This window comes from Oxyura jamaicensis, assembly GCF_011077185.1.
Source record: "Oxyura jamaicensis isolate SHBP4307 breed ruddy duck chromosome 1 unlocalized genomic scaffold, BPBGC_Ojam_1.0 oxy1_random_OJ106547, whole genome shotgun sequence".
Lineage (NCBI taxonomy): Eukaryota > Metazoa > Chordata > Aves > Anseriformes > Anatidae > Oxyura > Oxyura jamaicensis.
Genome location: NW_023303230.1, coordinates 121,349 through 139,443, shown reverse-complemented (window position 1 = coordinate 139,443; position 18,095 = coordinate 121,349). Strand labels below are relative to the sequence as shown.

General features: G+C 56.3%; 1 protein-coding gene across 1 annotated transcript; it reads right to left on the bottom strand.

Moving 5' to 3' along the window:
* Positions 1-197: 197 nt before the first annotated feature.
* LOC118156906 (neuronal-specific septin-3-like) lies at positions 198-12,776 on the bottom strand. The gene is given in 12 exon segments (XM_035311124.1): positions 198-1,070; positions 2,383-2,434; positions 2,727-2,826; positions 4,341-4,436; positions 4,894-5,011; positions 5,346-5,483; positions 6,044-6,125; positions 6,841-6,969; positions 7,192-7,383; positions 12,400-12,457; positions 12,459-12,531; positions 12,533-12,776. Coding segments are annotated over 12 exon segments (1,311 nt in total). The 5' UTR covers positions 12,670-12,776; the 3' UTR covers positions 198-934.
* Between the last annotated feature and the right edge of the window lie 5,319 nt (positions 12,777-18,095).

Here is an 18,095-nt window from a genome sequence, read left to right as displayed (position 1 = left end):
GGAAAGAAATAAAGGGTTAAAGGCTATGGAGGGTTAAAAGGGAATGAGGACAAAAATAAAGGAGGACAGGGAAGCTAGGAGAGGAGTAGGAGGGGCAGGGGAGTAGCACTGGGCTGAGACTGCTGGAGTAGCAAACAGATGTGAGGAGAAGGTATTTCTTGTGTTCCCACCACCAGTGGAGACCAAGGGAGACATCCTGATGTTCTTTTACTCTTTACTTTCGGAAAATATGGCTCTCTCCCCCAAGTACTTTGATGCTTTTCAGGTAGCTGTTATGGTCTAAAATCTGTGTCTCCTCCCACTCACTTCCCCCGAACCACAGAACATGTCAGTCTGTCACTTCTCCCCTCTATCCACTTCCAAGTTGCCATTTTCCTTTGGGAAGCCACAGCAAGAAAGGGGGATAAAATGCTGGGCCACCGTCCTGTCTGAGCAGTCAGCCATCTTCCCACCCACCAAGACCTGGGAGAAAGCCATCACATGAAGATACTGCATGCTCCAACTCCACCACCTGTCCCGGAGTCTCTCCTTGTCATACCTCCAAGAGATAAAAACAGGACCCCTGCATACCCCACACCTCCCACCTCCAAAGCCCTCTTGCCCCCATAAATCATTCCCCCCTTCCTATATCCCCCAGACAAGACACACAGCTGAGACACAGAAACAAGAGAAAGGAAGATGACGGACAGTCAGCTGTGCAAAAAAAAAAACAACAAACCAAGTATGAGGACGGTCTGGGAAGGACAGAGGAGATGCCTTTGGTCCCCCTCCGGCACACAGTTAGGTGCAGGCACACACACTCACACGCACACAACCCTCTCACACACATAGGGGATGCTCCACATGCTTCAGAGACAGGCCCAAGGTAGAGCCAAGGGTAACGGGGGCGGGTTTTCGTATCCAGAGACATGATGTGACAGCGGAGGGGGGTCATTCACAGATTACTTTCGTGGTTTTCCTCTGTCTCAGCGGTCATGGGGGGCAGCCCTCCGTTGTCATTCAGCCGCTTGGCCCTGTAGGTCTCGTAGTGGATGTTGTGGGTCACTTCTTTCAGGTCCTGAAGGTGGGTCCTGCCCAGGACAAAACGAACGTGGGGTTGGAAGGAGGATACGATAATCAACATCAGCACTGTTGGTGTTAGTTTTCTGATGATCATTTTATTCCCTGAAATAAAGGGAAGATTTCTCCAGTCTGTCTGGAGAACATACCCTCTTTCTGTATGGGTGCCATGACGCAGCGGAAAGCTGAAGCATCAGAATGCAAGAGGACACATGCACAGGACGCGGGATATGGGCTAAAATCCCTGGCTGTGCGTGCCGGTGTCTCGCCCCTCTCAGACCTGTGCTAGTGGGACAGCTACTAGCCAGCCTGGTGTGTGAGAGCAGACAGGGCTTAACTCTTCTTACATCCTGCTTCCAGTGGTGGTGAGACAAGGAAGCACCAGTACCAGGTCCAGCAGGGACTGCAACCTGCAGAACACTGCTGTGGGCAATAACATCCATGGAAAACCCGTGGTCTTGGGTTGTCTTATGTTTTGTGATCATCTCTTGGTCGGGGTGCTTTTACTGGAAGACTCAGGGAAAGCACGTCTGCTGTGGATGGTGCCATGGTGCAAAAAGAGGGCAGTATGGTGACGTCCAAGCATTGTACCTGGTGAAATGTATGTGAGGTACCTGGTACCTCACATACCCACAGGTGGAGTGAGACACAGGACTCTGGCTTTGAAGTGTGTTTCCCTTCTTTTCTTTTTCTTTTTTTTTTTCTTTTTTTTTTTTTTTTTTGGTGCTGTTTAAAACCCTAGGGTGTTGATAGGGAACAGAGGTGACCCTGGATTTTGCAGCTCTTCTACAGAATTTGAGGCAGATATTATTTGTGCTGAGACAGCTTCATGAAACATGTAGAAATAGGACAAGATAATGACAGCTGAATGAAATAAGGAGCTTTTCACTTCCAGACCTCACTTCCAGACCTACATATGTTCCAGACCATCCCTTGGCCTGGTAGGACATACGATCTAGGATGGGGTAGTGGCTTCTTTATCACAGACTCCAGTGCAGGCCTACATCAGCATCAACTAGAAGTTTTTTAAACCTAATATCCTTAATGGGGTACAGGGGGAATGCTGTTACTCTGCTTTTCTCAAGTCACCCAGATCATACATGAAGACTAGCACCTACTTGACATAGTGGTCAAGAGAGGCACTAGGGCATCCCCTTAACATACCCAACTGCCCCTTAATTCAATCTAACCCTACCCCACAGAAGATTTTACTGCCTGAAATGTGCTTTATCTTCCCTTCCATAGGGGCTATTTCACTCTAAGAGAGTCTCAGGAAGACTCTCTCCTCACCAAGAGCAAGCTCGTGCATGACCATGGCCTTACCTGATGACAAAATCTCGAAGGAGGGCAAATTCACAGTGAGTGAGGTTTTCCACTGAAAAGAAAGCAAACAAATGTTACATTTGCATTTTCAGCAACCCCTTTGTGGTTACAGAGCACAGCAAGGTCATTGCCTTGGGGCATGCTCCAGGTGGGCTGAGCCCGTGTACTTCAGAAAAGACGGGCAGTTGTGTGAACACCTGACAGCAGAGCTATATAAGAATTCTCCTCTTTTAAAAAACACAGAAGAAATGGGAAGGTAATCATGGGACATGTTATCAGGACCATAGTCTATTACTGGGGCCTGCAGAGGTACTTTCATCTCCCAGAAACAAGATTTTCCTTACCTTCAATGATTCCCCAAGGTGTTTTCCTGCCCAGGACTCTTTTTCCATTCACTTGGTACTCCTTGTCACTGCCCACTACTGCGAAGGGCATGCTTTCCTGCTGGGGAGAGACACGTGGAGAGACCTATCAAACCCATTGCAGAGAGCAGCACCATCACTGTTCCCCATCCACCTCCCTCAGAAAGCAGAGCACAGGGTGCAGGATGCCCTATTATCCATAAGGCTGTGCAAATGTTCATGGATTTATTCTGCTTTGTAGATGTCCCTGGGCCTGGGAAGGGCCTGCAATTACCACAGGAATGCAGATTAAAAGGAAGCTTATTTCTTATGAGTGAGACTACCGAACCTAGGGCAATGAGGCTGAAGTGCAGAAGGAAACGTGGTGCCCTTCTCACAAACAGAAACAGTTTGGAGAAGAAGCAAACCCCATCTGGTCTTCCCCAGAGTGTGTGATGTGTTGCCAAATGGGAAATGATTAATTAAGCTGGGGGAGGTGGGAATTTCTGCTGGGGCTGTGACAGCTAGGGGAGTTGAAAGGGCAAGTGCCAGGCTGCAAGGCAGTAACTCCTGGAATTTCTTGAGGACTGCCTCAGAAGACATCTTATTTCCATTAATAGCCTAGCCACAAAAACGATGTGTGGGATAACTAAACGCACTAGCAACACAAAGCCAGGAGGAGCTGTCAGTACAGAGGAAGATGTATGTACGTTTGCGGCATAAAGAGCAGCATTTAGGGAATAACACCAAGAATTTCTGCTCTGACTTCTGAGCTTATGCACAAGCAAAGACTGAAGGAGGGGAAGGACCCCATGTGCCAGCCAGTCACAAGATGACCACGAGTCACCAGTGTGATGTGGTTGTTTAGAGAGGATGTGGTCCAGTTCCGATCTCGGAAGAGACAGGGAAGCATCGGGTACCACCTGCACCAGTGCTAGAAAATCAAATCAAACCAGAGCAGGCACAGAAAACAGCAACTAGGAGCAGACTGCTGAGGAATGGGAAGCTCAGTCAAAGTTTATCTCATTTAGCTGACCAGAAGAAGGCCAACTGAGGATAAGATTGTTCTCTACAAATGCCTGAGTGGTGCACGGGGCCACTAGGCAGAAGTGCTTGAGCCAGCGTTGGCACAAGAACACGGATATAGTCTTGGATATAACTTGGCCATGAACAAACACAGGCTTGAAATTAGATGGTTTTTAACTCTCTGAGGTGGGAGGGATGGGACAGGCCTTCCTACAGGGGCTGGCATGGCAGAGCACTGGACTGATTTTCAAGTAGAGTCTGGTCAGTGGATGAGAGGGCTCACAGGCTGTTTTTCTGGGACAGAGGCTGGCCATCAGCCACACAGCAGGCCAATTTGTCCTTAACAGAGGCCAAACGGAGTACTCACTAAGAGGAAGAGAGATGCAGCCCTTCCTCACTCAGCCTTCGTAGCACCCTGTGACAATGACAGGGACAAACGAGGACAGGTGAACGACCATCCCCTATGTCCATTGCATCTTTCATGTGAGGACCATGAAGCACTTAAAACCTCCCAATGACACTTGTTTTACACTCGTTAAATCTGACCAGCCCTCATCCCCCCTTCCCCTCCCACAATAAAATGTTTCCTACCCTGATTTTGTCGTTCTCTGTTTTATCCTCCAAGTCCTCATCAAATTCTTTCTGGGGGTAAAACTCGATTCCGTTTACTTCGAGCTCTTTGCGCACCTGGGCAGAGACATTTTGGAGCACAAGCAACACAAGCCTGAAGGGAAGGCAGGCAGGATGGCTGGGCAAACACATCTGGGAGATCCTTCCAGCGGGGAAGGGCTGGAGGGACTGTCCCCAGGGAAGTGTGCAGCAAAGCGAGGACACATGGCAGCAGTGACAAGTCATCTTTCTCCAACCCTGGTTACTTGTCTGGTTCTGCAGTTCCCATGGCAGAGCTTATGATGGGATGTCACAGGGATACACACCTTTCTGCCCCCCTCTAGCAGGTGCCCTCAGAGCTATGGGCAGCTGTATCTTCAGGACAGTGGCATGGCTTACCCACCAACCCCGTGCTGGACTCTGTGGGACTGCATCCCTGGGGACTGTGCTGCAGTCCAGCAGGAAGGATACAGCCATTTCTCCCATCTCCCAGCCGGGGCAGGGAGGGATCCCATGCAGGAGCAGAGATACTCACTCTCTGTTTGAATTCGATCTTCTCCTCCAAGGTCATGGTGTCAGCCTTGGCGATTACCGGGATGATGTTCACTACCTTGCTGAGATGTTTCATGAACTCCAGGTCCAAAGGCCGCAGGCTGCAGCCCAGGAAGGAACAACACGGAAGGCGTCACTTTTACCCTCCTCGCCCTTCATCCTAGTGACTCTCCCAGCATCGGGGCATCAGCAAAACCTCCCTTGTACATAACCCACTCGCTGCCACTGTGATTGCGGCTCCTCCTTCCCATCCATCCTGCCCACTCCCATAAAACGATGTTTCTCCTGCCTTTGTTATCCCAGACTCTGCAGCACCCTACGTTAAGCCCCATGGGCAGGACCCCTGGCTGTGTGGCTGAGACAGAGCAGTGCAGGGCGCATGCCTGCCACAGAGGCACAGAGGGGGTGAGGAAGGACAGAGGACTTTGTACGTACGAGTGGCCTGTGGGGGAGATGAAGTAGAGGCAGCAGTGCACTCGTGTGTCTGGAATTCGCTTCTTCCTTGCGATATTCACTTCCTCTTTCAGAAATTTTTCGTATTGCTCGTTGATGTATTTCTCGATAGGCTCCCAGCTGTTAAGGTGGGAGAGAGAGATGAAAAGACAGGTACAAATCTCCTCATGTTCCTGCCTACAGTGTTCCCAGCTCTGACAGCAGCAAAGCAAGCTCTGGCATAAAAAATATCCACCACGAGCACCTCACCATCAGCATGTTTAAGACTTTCTCGGGGGGGGGGAGGCTTTTGCAAACCACAATGGAAATCAGCAGTTAAATCAGTGGAAGGAGGACGGAAAAACATGTTGGTGCTATGGCAGGGGGCTGCTGAAGGTTGCTCTTTGGGAGAAATCTGGGGAAAAAAAAATGGATTGGCTGAGTCGGGGCAGAACATTTCAATTTTCAGCTATATGTAGAATTTGGGGGGATTACATTTTTTTTGCCTGGTTTCTTGTCAGTGATTTGGATCATGCACACAAACCCATGGTGCTCACAATTTCACATCCCCACTACTGACCCCCTGAGCACAACAGAATCCCAGATACATTCCAGTCCAAGCAGATGAGCATCACTCCAGGTATCAATTGACTGCAGCCCTTTTTTGGGGTTGCGAGGTCTTGCAACTGGGTAAAACTCACCAGTTCTCGTTGTTGATCTGGTCTCCGAATCCTGGGGTGTCGATCACTGTCAGCTTCATTTTGACACCACCTTCTTCAATAACTGGGGAAGAAATTGCAAACAATTATATGCCTCCCTGGGGACCTGTTCCAGCATGAAACATGTCTCTGTGCCCTACAGTGGAACAAGAGCTCTCTGCCCTCATCTTTGCCCACCACGTAAGACCAGGCCAGCTTGGGTCATGCCTCAGCAGCTGTGACCCCACCTGAGCTCCTGACTCCAAATTTTGGCAACCCCTGCACAAAAGCTACCTTATACAGCTCTGCTGCAGGAAAACGGATTTGTGCTCAATCTGTGTCCCACAGGTAGTGCCTACCTTATACAACTTGTCCTCCCCTCCACATATCATCCTGAGTCTGAGCTGACATTATTTTGCATTGTTTTAGCAGCTGTGCTGATGTCTTTCCACGACGATACGTGCTCTACTAGGTTTGGGATGGGGCCCATCAGTGCAGTTGGCATAGGGCAGTAAGTGTCTGCAGGTGGGAATGGCTTATTGCAAGGTTAATCCACACATGCAGAGTCATGTCTTGGCAGGGGAAATACCTGTAGCACTTTTTCTATCTCTTGCTTTTGGCTATGGCATCAGTGGCATGCATCCCTGGTTAAGAAAAGCCTTGGCTGGGTCTGAGGTCACCTAAAACTGGCATTTCTCCTTCAGCTTCCCATGGAGAAAGGGCTGCCTTACAGCAACGTGCTGCTCGCATAGGACACTGGGGTCTTCTGCTGGACTGCACCCCAGCAGACTGGCTCTTACCGTGCCCGATGGCTTTGATCTCCACTGTCTTGGGGATCTTCTCCTCCCGGTTCCAGCCCGAAGATTTACGGCTCACCTGGGATTTGAAGAGGGTGTTCACCAGCGTCGACTTTCCCAGTCCGCTCTGACCTGAGGATTGCAAAGAAAAAGCTCGTGGCTTATGCATTGACAGCAGGCCCAGGGGATGCAGCCAGGCAGGCAGGAGGAAAGGCTGTAGGTATCTCCTTGTCTTGTGAGAGCTTGTCCTTTCCCCTAGAGCAAGCACCGTCCGCTCCCTCCTGCCCTCCCTTCCTGGCCTCACGGGAGAGCACCCAGCCATGGCTCCCGGCACCTCCACTGGTATCTGCCTACCTACAACCATGATGTTGAAGTCGAAACCTGTCTTCATGGTCTTCTTGCGCATCTGCTCAATGATGGTGTCGATACCGATGTAGCCCAGCAAGTTGGCATTAATGCCCATGGGTTTCATCGGCACTACTGGTTTTTGTCGCGGCTCTGGGACTAGCTCAGACATGGCTGCTTCGTTTTTGCTCTCCACTGGTCCTGCACAGGGAGAGAGATTGAAAAAATATTACTCAGGTGTAATAGGGACCTCCCTGCTGCCCTGTCTCAGGGGTGATGGTCAACTTTGCGTGTCCTTTTTTAGGGCTGCTGTGCATGATTGAACGGCAAGATTTTAGCAGTAAGGCTCTTCTTGGAGGAACATCCACCTGAGTTTCCAGCATACTCTTGTACCTATCATCCTCGGTTTGATTTGATTTTCCTCCCAGTTCTCATCAGGATCACTAGAGGCTTGGTCCTCCAACTTCAGCATGAAATTTGTAATGGAACAGACTTTCAAAAATTATCATATGTCAAGTTCTGGCATCAAAACGGAGTTGGGGATTTAATGTGAGGACTTGCAAGCTTGGCCGCTGCCAGGAGAGGCTGCACGACCCTCTGTGCTGAGCTCCACAGAATAAGGCAATGGTGGAGATGGAAAGCATGGCAGCAACCTCCATGCTTGCCTCCTTCCCACAGACCGGTGCGTTGTGTCATGCCCACCAAGAAGCTAATCAGCGGCACCTTTCTCTCCTCCCTCCTGTCCTTGCTCCTTCCATGCAAAACAAACTGACAGAGAGAAAGGCCCTTCAGGCTTTCCAGCCGTTCCAACTCTTTTTTGGATGACAGCACACGCAGCTTGGGGCGGGCTTCAGCCATTCATCTCCATCTCTTGCCTCGTTAGTGAGCAGCTCCCACCCACCGCAGGAGGAACCCAAGGGTGGGAGAGGACGGGGCATGGAGGAGAAGCTGTAATTGGTGGGGACGGGAAGTGTGAGGGCTGGCTCTGGGAAGGAAGATGAAGGGGCCGGGAACCAAATACCCTTCACATACAACCCAGCTGCAAGCTGGAGCCTCTCCCACTCTAATTACTCAGCTCCCCCATTCTTTGTCTCATTAGATGGTTATTTTTCCAGGACAGAGACAGCACGCGTTTTTGCTTGCTAAGCACTCCTCTTGCTCTGTATGCCGCTCCCATTCAAGTACCTCACACTAAATTACCCATTTCCATTATTTTGGTGGTGGTTTTTTGCTCCTCTCAGCAGATCCCTCAGGCGACTGCCCTTTGACGAGGGACAGACGCCTCCTGGGGAGGAAGACAACTCAGGGGTCAGGGGGCTGGGGACGCTGACAGCACCAGCCTGGGGTCCCGGATAGCTCGGCCAGGTCAGGCCAGGGGCTGGGGAGAGGGCAGGGAGCTTGTGTTCCTGGACAGGGTTAGGCTGCAACCTGCTGCGGGGGTGGCTGGCGACCCTGCTGCTGTATCAAAGCGTCTGTGCAGACACAAAGGGCTGCTCTACACAGGGAAAAAAAAAAAACACTTTTTATATAAGCTTTACGCTGCTTGGAAGGTGAACAGCCTGTGAACAGCCCTGAGGTAATGTCCTTAGGGTCGGGGCTTCGTGCCACCTCCGCCTCACCCTGCCTGCAGGGAGAGGCCTGCAGGAGGATGCCTTCCTGCCCTTCCCCACGGAGCAGGGGCTCTCCGAGCCATCACCACCCTCTTCTGCAGCAGCGAGCAGCACCCCCAGGGACCGGGGCAGAAGACGAAGCGTTGGCCAAGCCGGGCTGGCAGCTGGGAGCTCCTGATGCTGCCGGCGGAGGCAGCCTGCCTAGCCGAGTGCTTCTCAGCTGCAATCCATTCCTACAGCCGTCACAGCCGGTCTGCTCCCCTCCTGCTGACACAGCCTCCCCCGAGGCTCCCCGTGTCCTTTTCCAGCTTTCTCAAAGCTGCTGCCAGCCAGGAAAGCCCATCGCTCTGGCGCAGCACGGAGGGCCCTGCCCTTCGCTCGTCCTCTCCTGGGCCGCCCCGCGCCACCTGTACCAGGGACGGAAGGAAGGAGCAGGCAGTCAGCCTCTAGGCTCACCAAAAGGTTGATAACTCATCTCCCGATCTCTCTGTGCTGAGGAACAATCTGCCCAGAGCTGCCAGGTGTTGCTAACCCTGCTGTGGACATGGCAACACTTGGCCATTTCTTGGCAGGCTTCACTGTTGGAGCCAGGAGCTTGTTGTGGCTGAAGAAAATATTTTGGAGTCAGGTTCCTAAAAGCCCCAAGATCAGGAAAAAAGACCTCCAGAGGTCTCCTTAAATACTCCCTGAATTGTTTATCAGTGATGCAGCTCTGGGAGTTTTGATTTTGGACATTCAAGGTCTCAGGGTAGATGACACCCTCCAAACCACAAAGAGTCCTCTCCACGTGGGGTGCCTTCCCATTCAGCTGATGAAAAGGAGCGCCCATTTTGCGAGGAGGCACCTGAGGGCTCAGCTTCGTGCAGGCGATTTTCCACCCCTTGGCTGCCACGGAGGAATCCAAGGAGCCAGCTGAGGGCCGGCCAGCCGGTGGGTCAGGGCGTGCAGGGCCAGAGCCAGAGCTGTGAGAGGCACTCCAAGACGTGAAACGTGCCTGCCTGCTCTCCTGGGAACGGCTCTGCTGTAGGGGACGTAATGCTAGCACTGCTCTGAAGCCTCATTAAAGCTCTGACCGAATGGTCAAGAGGCAGCATTACACATCCTAGGCACACCCCGTAGCCCCCCTGGCTGCTCCCCGTAATGAATCCATGACAGACCGCTACGGTCAGTGCTGCTGATAATGAAAAGGGGGTTAACCAAGGTTAACCACTCGCATCCGCTCTTGGCGTTCCCACCCGTTTCCCTGCTGCTTTGTTCTGCCTGCTGAGAGGAGCTGATTTAAGAGGGCGGCTGCTGGTGATCCCTCTGCTCCCGGGCGCTGCAGGGAGAGCCGCAGTGCCTGGGGCTGGGAGCAGCAGCGGGTGCCCGGCGGGGTCCGGCTCTGGCCTCCAGCACCCAGCAATCCACCCCAAAACCTCTCCAGAAAGGCCGATGCTACTGCACCGCATCCATCCGCCCCTGGCGTCCGCAGCAGCTTGCTGGCGATGGAGGCAGCCCTGCGGGTCGGCCGCGGGCTCAGACTTCCACCCCCTGTGTCCTGGGGCAGGCCAGACCCGATAACCTAGATACGGTCTTATCCCCTCCCCCTGCCTTCCGTCCTTTGTCTGAGTGGCAAGAGGGAGGGAGGGCTGGAAGCGGCCGGTCAGCACCACGAATCCATCTCCCAGAGCACGGAGAGGCTGCTCAGCCCCCCGTAACACATCCACGGCCTCGCTGCAGCTCTCCTCCCGTGCGGCACAAGGCCCTCTGGGGACACCGGCCCACCCGTGCATCTTAATCAAGCCCCCGCCACCCGTGTGGCCCCAGCCCCATGTCCCACTCCACAGCCTGAGCATCACCGGGCATTTTGAGTAGGGCAGGGAAACTTATCCCAGCCTTCTGGGCTGCCGCAGCCGTGCTGGCAGCACCCTTCCTCCACGTGCCCTCAGCGCTCTGCAGAGGGCTCGGGCTCTGCCGGGGCTGCAGCAATTCCACCCAGGGCAGCGTGTGCCGAAGCCTCTGGAGATGCAGGAGCTGGAGGTGAAGGGGCCGTACCCTCGGCACCTGGCCCAGCCTGGGCTGCACCCCGAGGCGAGAGGATGCTGAGCACCCCAGGACCAGGGCGTCCATCCCTCCGGAGCTGCCTGTCCCCTGCCTGCCTGCTGGCTCCTGCGCAGATGCCCAGGGAGCAGCGCAGGGCGTCCCCACTGCCCCGGCAGCGGCTGCCTGTCAGTGGCAAGGGACAAGCCAGTGGCAGAGCAGCTCGTGGGCTTTCCCCAGCCCTGGACCAGCTGGGATTATATCTTTCTTTCAGAGCAGCCCCTGGCGACAGCTACTCTGCATCAGCACCACAACCGCCACCCCTGCTCCTTCTCCTTCAATGCCAGCCCGCTACCACGGAGAGATGAGAAGAAAGCCCACAAAGCCAGCACCCATTTCCCCCGCTGCCCTTCAGAGGCATTCAGCCCCGAGCAGCCGGGGCTCGGCGGCGTGCGGAGGCTGCGTGCACAAAAAGCCCGAGCGTCCCTCCGGCATCGCCCAGCCCTGCCGAGCCCGGAGCATCCTACCTTTGAACATGAAGCTCCCTTTGTCTCCCAGCGCTCTCCCAAAGGGGTGGCTCTCCCCCCACTTTCCTAGCCTGACGCTGGCGCAGCGCGGTGGGCTACGAAGCTCCGCTTTTACCTCTCTCTTTCTTTCTTCCCTGTCCTCTTCTCCCCCCTCTCCTTTTCCCCTCCTTCTCCAGCGGCTATTTCAGCTGAGCGGGGATGCTGGTGCTGCTCCTGCTGCCATCGTCATGTGACCTGAATATTAAACATCGCTGCAAAATCTCCCCCCGCGCACCCTCCCCGGATCCAGCCCCAGCTTTGGGAGCCAGGGGCCACCACGGGTGGGCTCCACGCGCCCCGGAGGGGCCCCCTCGGGTGCACAAGGCGCAGCCTCCCCCCTCCCCACACCGCACTGGCTCTTCTTGCCCTCTGCCTCCCTGCTCCCCCGCGGCCGCAGAGCATCCCTGGATGCTGCTGTTGTTTACGGGGAGATATTTAACCCTTCATGGCTGAGAAACCACTCAGCCCCACGGGTATTTTGGGGGTTGGGGGATGGCAAGGTCTCCCGGAGGGAGGGAATTTGGGAACGGTTTGTTGAGACCGGTTTGCCCTTCAGCTCTGCTTGCGGAGGCGTGAGAAACCTCTCCTCCCCTGGCACCGCAATTGCTGGCGGCCGGCCCCGGGTGCAGAGGCCCGGCCACCCCCTGTGTGTGCACAGGCGTGTGCGGGGAGCGGGGCGAGGTGCTGCCAGTGGTGTCTGGGGAGCCATGCAGGTCACCTGGCTGCCCTCCTGCCTGGGTTGGCTGCTTCGGAGGGAGATGTCCCTTCCCTTCTCCGACAATCCCCACCAGGTGCCATGGCCACACCGTGCTGGGGCACCAAACTTCCGCTGCTCCTGGTACATTGCCAGCTCTGAGACCTTGCTGGACAGACAGACACATTTCCCCTCCAGATGCCACTCTCCCCCAGCTCCTCCACTGTCCCTCAGCACCATTGGGGAAGAGGGGACTCCCCAGTGCCCCCCATCCTGCCCCACACTGAGCCCCCGGGTGCCCCTGTCCCGACCCGCAGCGCAGACCCACCGGTGCGTGGGTCCCCGGTGCCCGGCATCTTCTCCGCTGGGGCGGCCTCGGCCCCGCCAGGCCCCGGAGCATGCCGGGGGCGCGGGGGGGACGGGGGTGATGGGGGCCGGGTCCCGCAGCCGCTGCCAGGGGTCCCCCCCCGTGCCGCAGGGTGACCCAGAGGCAGCTCCGCTGGGTGGGGGTCCCGGAGGGGCCGTACCGCCGCGGCGGGGGGCCCGGGATGCGGCTGGGGCCGGCTGGGCGAGGGCCCGGGGCGACGTCCTCCTCCATGGCGGGCTGCAAGCAGAGGCGCGAGGGCAGGGATCAGGCTGGGCTGAGCAGGGCCAACATGGCTGCAGGGGCCAGGCCTTGCCCGCCACCGGGCTGGGGGCTGCCGGGGTGCCCCAGGAGCCGCTGCCCTCTGTGCCGAGTGGCTGCCGTCCTCCCGGGCGGCCCGAGCCGTGCCCGCCTCCGGCCGCCACAATGGGCCGCTTGTGGCCGGCCCGAGGTGCCCCCACGCTGGCTCCCTGGCCGCTCTCACCCCCGCCCCGGCGCATTCTTGGCCCCATGCCCCCCGCCAGGCCTGCCCCATGGCCGGGAGAGGGGAGGCTGTGCTGTGGGGCAGCCCCACGCCGCGGCCCCGTGTCCTGCTTGCGGTGCGTCAGTGCTTGCGGGCTTGCTGGTGGGAGCCTGGCTCTCAAAAAATGAGTGCAATTAAAAAAAAAAAATGAATTTTTGAAACATTTTCCCTTTCTCTTTCTCTTTTTCTTTCTTTCTTTTTTTTTTTTTTTTTTTTTTAGTGGCAGATTCCAGTTCAACAATTTCTGGGGCCACCGCTGTGTCACAAATTGCATGGGCAAGGGGCCCAGGTGGTACAATTTCTATGCACCATGCAGAAAAAGAGAAAAAGGAGGAAAAGACCATCCTGATGTTTCCAGCACTAAGTATCTTCTCTAGTGCTTCACGCAGTTTAATTCAGTATCTGAGACTGTTTCCCTCGAGGTCCCTACAGCTGCACAGGTCTCACAGAGGAGACACGGTCTCAGTTTTCAGCCAGAGTTTGCCTTCGGCGTAATTGTTCCCAGACACCCCGTCAGCATGCCCAGCACAGGAGGCTTGCCGACGGAGAGCTGCCCTGAGAAACAAAACCACAGCGTGCTCCTTGCTGGCTGCCCCGGGCTGGAGGCAGGCAGCTCGCAGGCGAACAGAATGGAAACCAAGCAGCGGACACGCGGTTGCACACACCTTTATCCACTGTGGAGGGCTGGGACACTACTGACAGTGAAAAACCTGGTAACTGTGGCAAATACCTGACTCAACACTGATTGCATCGGGGCCAAACAGCGTGAAACGTAAGCCAGGAGTGGTAAATAAATACTTGGTAGTGCAGCCTCTTCCTGTTTGGCTGCTGCTTTTTGCTTGGTTTCTACGGTGAGTCCTGGGCAGAGCAGAGATGAAATCGGGCAGCACACACAGGGGATGCCACGGAGGAGGGAAGAGGTGCTGAGGGGCCGAGCCCCGTCACCGCGTGGGCTGCTGGCTCCTGCCTGCCACCCAGAGCCACAGCTCCTCTCGTATTTACCAGAATGGTAGCTTTCGCTCTTCTCTTCTGAATCAGCAGTGAAAGTGGGTTTGGGGGTTGCCAAGGGAAGGGTTAGTCCATCCCCGACCTCTCCAAGCCCCTTTCCCTAGTGCAGAGGTTTTTATTGCTGCCCCGTTACTTCGTCTGGGGTCCGGTTACATTGCAGCCCTGGCTGCGAGCTCTGGCACGGTCAGGGCAAGGTGCTGGAGGCTGTGGCTGTGGCATGTGGGAGGGCAGGGGTGTGAGCAATGCAGCCGAGGGTGGCACCTGGAACCAAGCAGTGCAGTCCTTTTCACAGCCCCGAGTCACCAAGGCACAAAAATACGTGGGATTCACCTGTCTGAGGCTGCACCTGCACTTCAAGCCTTTGCTCGACAGGGCAAGTGCAACTTTTGGTGCAGGAGAAATCCCACTCGCTCCACTTTGCTGCTGAGTGAGACTCCCAAGTTAGGGTACTCACATCACGATCCCTGGGTTTCATCTGAACAGAAGGACTCTCGACTTCTCTGGCTTGAAACAGAGACAGAAAATTCCCATCAGCGTGCCTGGGTTTGGTGCGGAAAATAACGGTGGTGCTACTGCATTCTGCGGGGATGAGGTGTCCCAGAAAGACCCTGGGTATTTACAGGATGTCCTGACTCATGCTCTTCCGAGCCAAAGCCCTTAGAGCTAAACATTACCTCTCATCCCCGGAGTATTACCAAACAGCACATCCCTGATCAGCCCAGTGCCTTCTCCTCATCCCTTGGGGCCACAGGAGAAGGCAGGCATGAGGGAAAGGCAGGAGCATGACATGCGGGAGGGATGCGAATGCCCCACGAAGACCCAGCATCACACCTCTGTGCAGGGTTTGGTGGAAGTTCAGTCCCGGGGAAGCACGGAAAGTGCAAACAACACAAACGTGGGGCTTTGTGCAAGACCCACATCGTAGGGGTTGGGTCCAGGACGAGGGGCAGCACCGCTGGCCCACGTCACTGAACGGTGCAGTGTCCCTTGCCAGCCACGAGCAGGTGGAGAATGGTTCACAGCTGGCGGGGGGTGACAGCTAGGGGACAGTGGCAGCAGGCCTGGTGCCCATCCGCACCTCAGGGCTCTGGGTGCAGGGGACTGAAGAAGGCAGCTTGCAGAAAGGTGTCCTGCCGGGCAGATCAGAAGTTCTCATGACAAATCTGGCCTTGCCCCTTCGTGGAGAACCGCAGAACGGCCCCGTGTGATGCAGGGCTTGGATGAACCTCTTGAGCAAAGGTTCAGTGCGAACGCAGAGCACCTGGAAATGTCAGCCTGCGAGCGCTAAGCTCTGAAGTCTTCGTCTCCAACACCCACGCAGAGAAGCGGCGTGCCTGCCGCAGGGATAAAAGCTTTCGGTCTCGGGGGCTTGCTGGGCCCATGGTCAGCAGAGCTTCAGCCAGCTCACCAGCACGGAGATCGCTGTGATGAGCTCAGCAGAAGCAACGGACTGGCCTGAAAGCTGCCAAATTAATTTCCCCCCAGAATGCCCCTTGGACTTCAGCAGGTCGGGGTAGGTTTAACCAGCAACCAGGAGAGAAAGGCTCCCATAGCCCTGCAGAGACCACTTGCGGTCGTGTCAAGAAGCCGGCAGCCCCAGCTCAGGTGACGAACGTGGGACCCTTCATGTGAGGGGTCATCAGTCTCCTGGAGGAGACACCATCCATGGCGGGGAGTAGAAGTCCTTGGCTGGAGGACGGGCTACAAGCATGTGGAAAGCCCTGAGCCTGCAGCCTACACAAGGCTGGGGGACAGGGGACAGGCTGTCATCCCACCACCTCCAGCCTTCTGCCCGCCTGGAGGGGCTCTCCTGGTGGTGCCAAGAGCATGCCCCTCATGGGGGCATCAGACCTCGGGCACCCCAAAGGCCAGGTTGTCCCGAATCATCAGCGTCTTCCGAAGGTCTCGCTCCATGATTGGCCTCTGCGTCCGCCACTTGTGGGCTTCCTGGAGTCCGGGCTCGAAGTAGTAAATGCAGGCCCCAAAGCCCACCAGGATGAGGATGGAGATCATCAGGTACACGGGCACAAACCAGTCCAGGAAGTGGGGCATGGCTGCTGCAGAAAAGAGGAGAAAGCTCTCGTAGCACCCAAAAAGCAGCTCCGCCAGGCTCTGCCACCAACAGCACCCAGCCTCCCCGCACCCCTCCTCACCTCCTGATTCGTGTCCCATGCCAATCTGACACACCTGGACCCTGCTTCGGCTCCCCTGGGACCTTCACTGTGCCCCCCATGTCCCAACCCCACCTTGCACAGGCCATTTGACCATCGCCAGCACGTTCCCCGCTGCTCTTTCCCACAGCCGGAGCCCTCTGCCAGCAAACGCCTCAAACACAGGGGGCTGCTTTGCCCCACGGCCCCCGCTCGGGAAGGCAAATTCCCTGCCGCATCCCTGCTGGCACAGGGGAGGAAGAAGCAGGGCACTGCTTGCCAACTTACTCCTCACTGTGATTTCTGCGTCGGCGTGGGTACTGGTTAATTCGGTGCCACAGTAACTAATTTCATTCAGAGCTTGCTGGGCTTTTTTTTTTTTCTTTTTTTTTTTTCTTTTTTTGTTTACACCACAGCAATCAATCGATTCAAACGTGCCCAGAAGCGTTTGCCTGCTGAATGCCTCCTGCAGCACAGCCTCCATCCCTGCCTGCACAAAAGACCGCCAGCAGGAAGCGCGAGGACGAACATGACTTTTATTTCTGTCCTCTGAATAACGTTTATATTTTGGGGGGTTAGATGTGAAATGAGCTGCACTTCTTGCTAACATAAGCAAGAAACTGCCAGCATCAGAGGGAAAAAAAAAAAAATAGGTTTCCTCCCACTTACTGGCACAGATGCTGGATGTATATCTGTCCCGCCTGACAGGGGAGACCTCAGTGGGTTTTGGCTCTGTAAGGCAGCAGCCTGGGGAGGAAACCCCGGCTTGGACCCCCCGAGATGCAAGGGGTGACAGGACAAAAGCCAGCAAGCTCATTTCCTTCCCCAGTCGCCCGCTTTTCAAACAGCTGTCATCCCAAAAGCGCCGCAGTGAAAAGCAGCCCCACGGAGCCCCCGCTCCATCCTGCCTCCATCCTCCCCAGCTCCACTGCCTCGCGCCCCCGTAAGGGCCAAGCAGGACGAGGTGTGGGGGTACGGGGGGGTGGGGATGAGCAGATTTTGACCTCAAATGCCGAAAAGAGGGAGCTCCGTTCGGGAAGATGTCACCTTCCCGGAGCAGATATCTCTGCAGATACCAAAGGCGTGTTAACCCTTGCTGTGCTGGTCAATCTCAGCCCATCTTTACACCCCCCCCAAGGTTCAGAAGAGGCCCCAGCACCACGCACCTGCCCTGACGAGGGCAATTTGGGGACAAACAGCCCCCGGCCCGCAGCCCCCCGCCCCGGCCACCCCCCTACCTCCTTCCTCGGGCCCGGGCCGCGGGATGCGGCCGCTCCCCCCGGCATCCGCCGCCGCTGCCGGTGCCGATCGTCGCCGCTCCGGGAGAGCGGGGCGGCGGCGGCGAGCGGCGGCGGGAGGCGGGGATAACGGGCGGCCGCTTCCCCCCCCAGGGCTCGGGGGCTGCCCCCAGCGCAGGCCCGGGACCCCCCCCCAAAAAAAATCCTCCCGTCGCAGGGGGAGGGACTGCTCCGCCGCCAATGGCATCCCCGCGGCGGCCGGGCTGGGGAGGCAGCAGCCGTCGTTAGGGCAACGGGAACCGGGTACCGGGTACCGGGGGGATGCTCCCATGGCAGCGGGTACCGGGTACCGGGAGGGATGCTCCAGCTGCCCCAGTGGGCCCCAGCTGCTTGGTAGCATGGGAATGGGAGCAACCCAGCTGCTTTATTTATTCATTTATTATTTATTTATTCTTTTATCCATTCATTTATCTATTTATTTATTGCGTACACAAGGAAATCTTCACCGCGATCCAGAAACCTCACCCCAGAATTGACCGGACGCCCAGCCGTGGCCCGGCCTGCCCCCCTGCCCGGCCCCCTGCGGGGGGTTACGAGGGGCTGCGGGGCCGGCGGAGCCCCCCCCCTGCGCCACCCCAGGGCCGTGCGGGGAGGGGGGCACAGCCCGCACGGCCCCGCGCCCGCCGCACGTGCGTGACCGCCCACGCCACGCCCCCGAACGAAGCCACGCCCCCGGAGAGA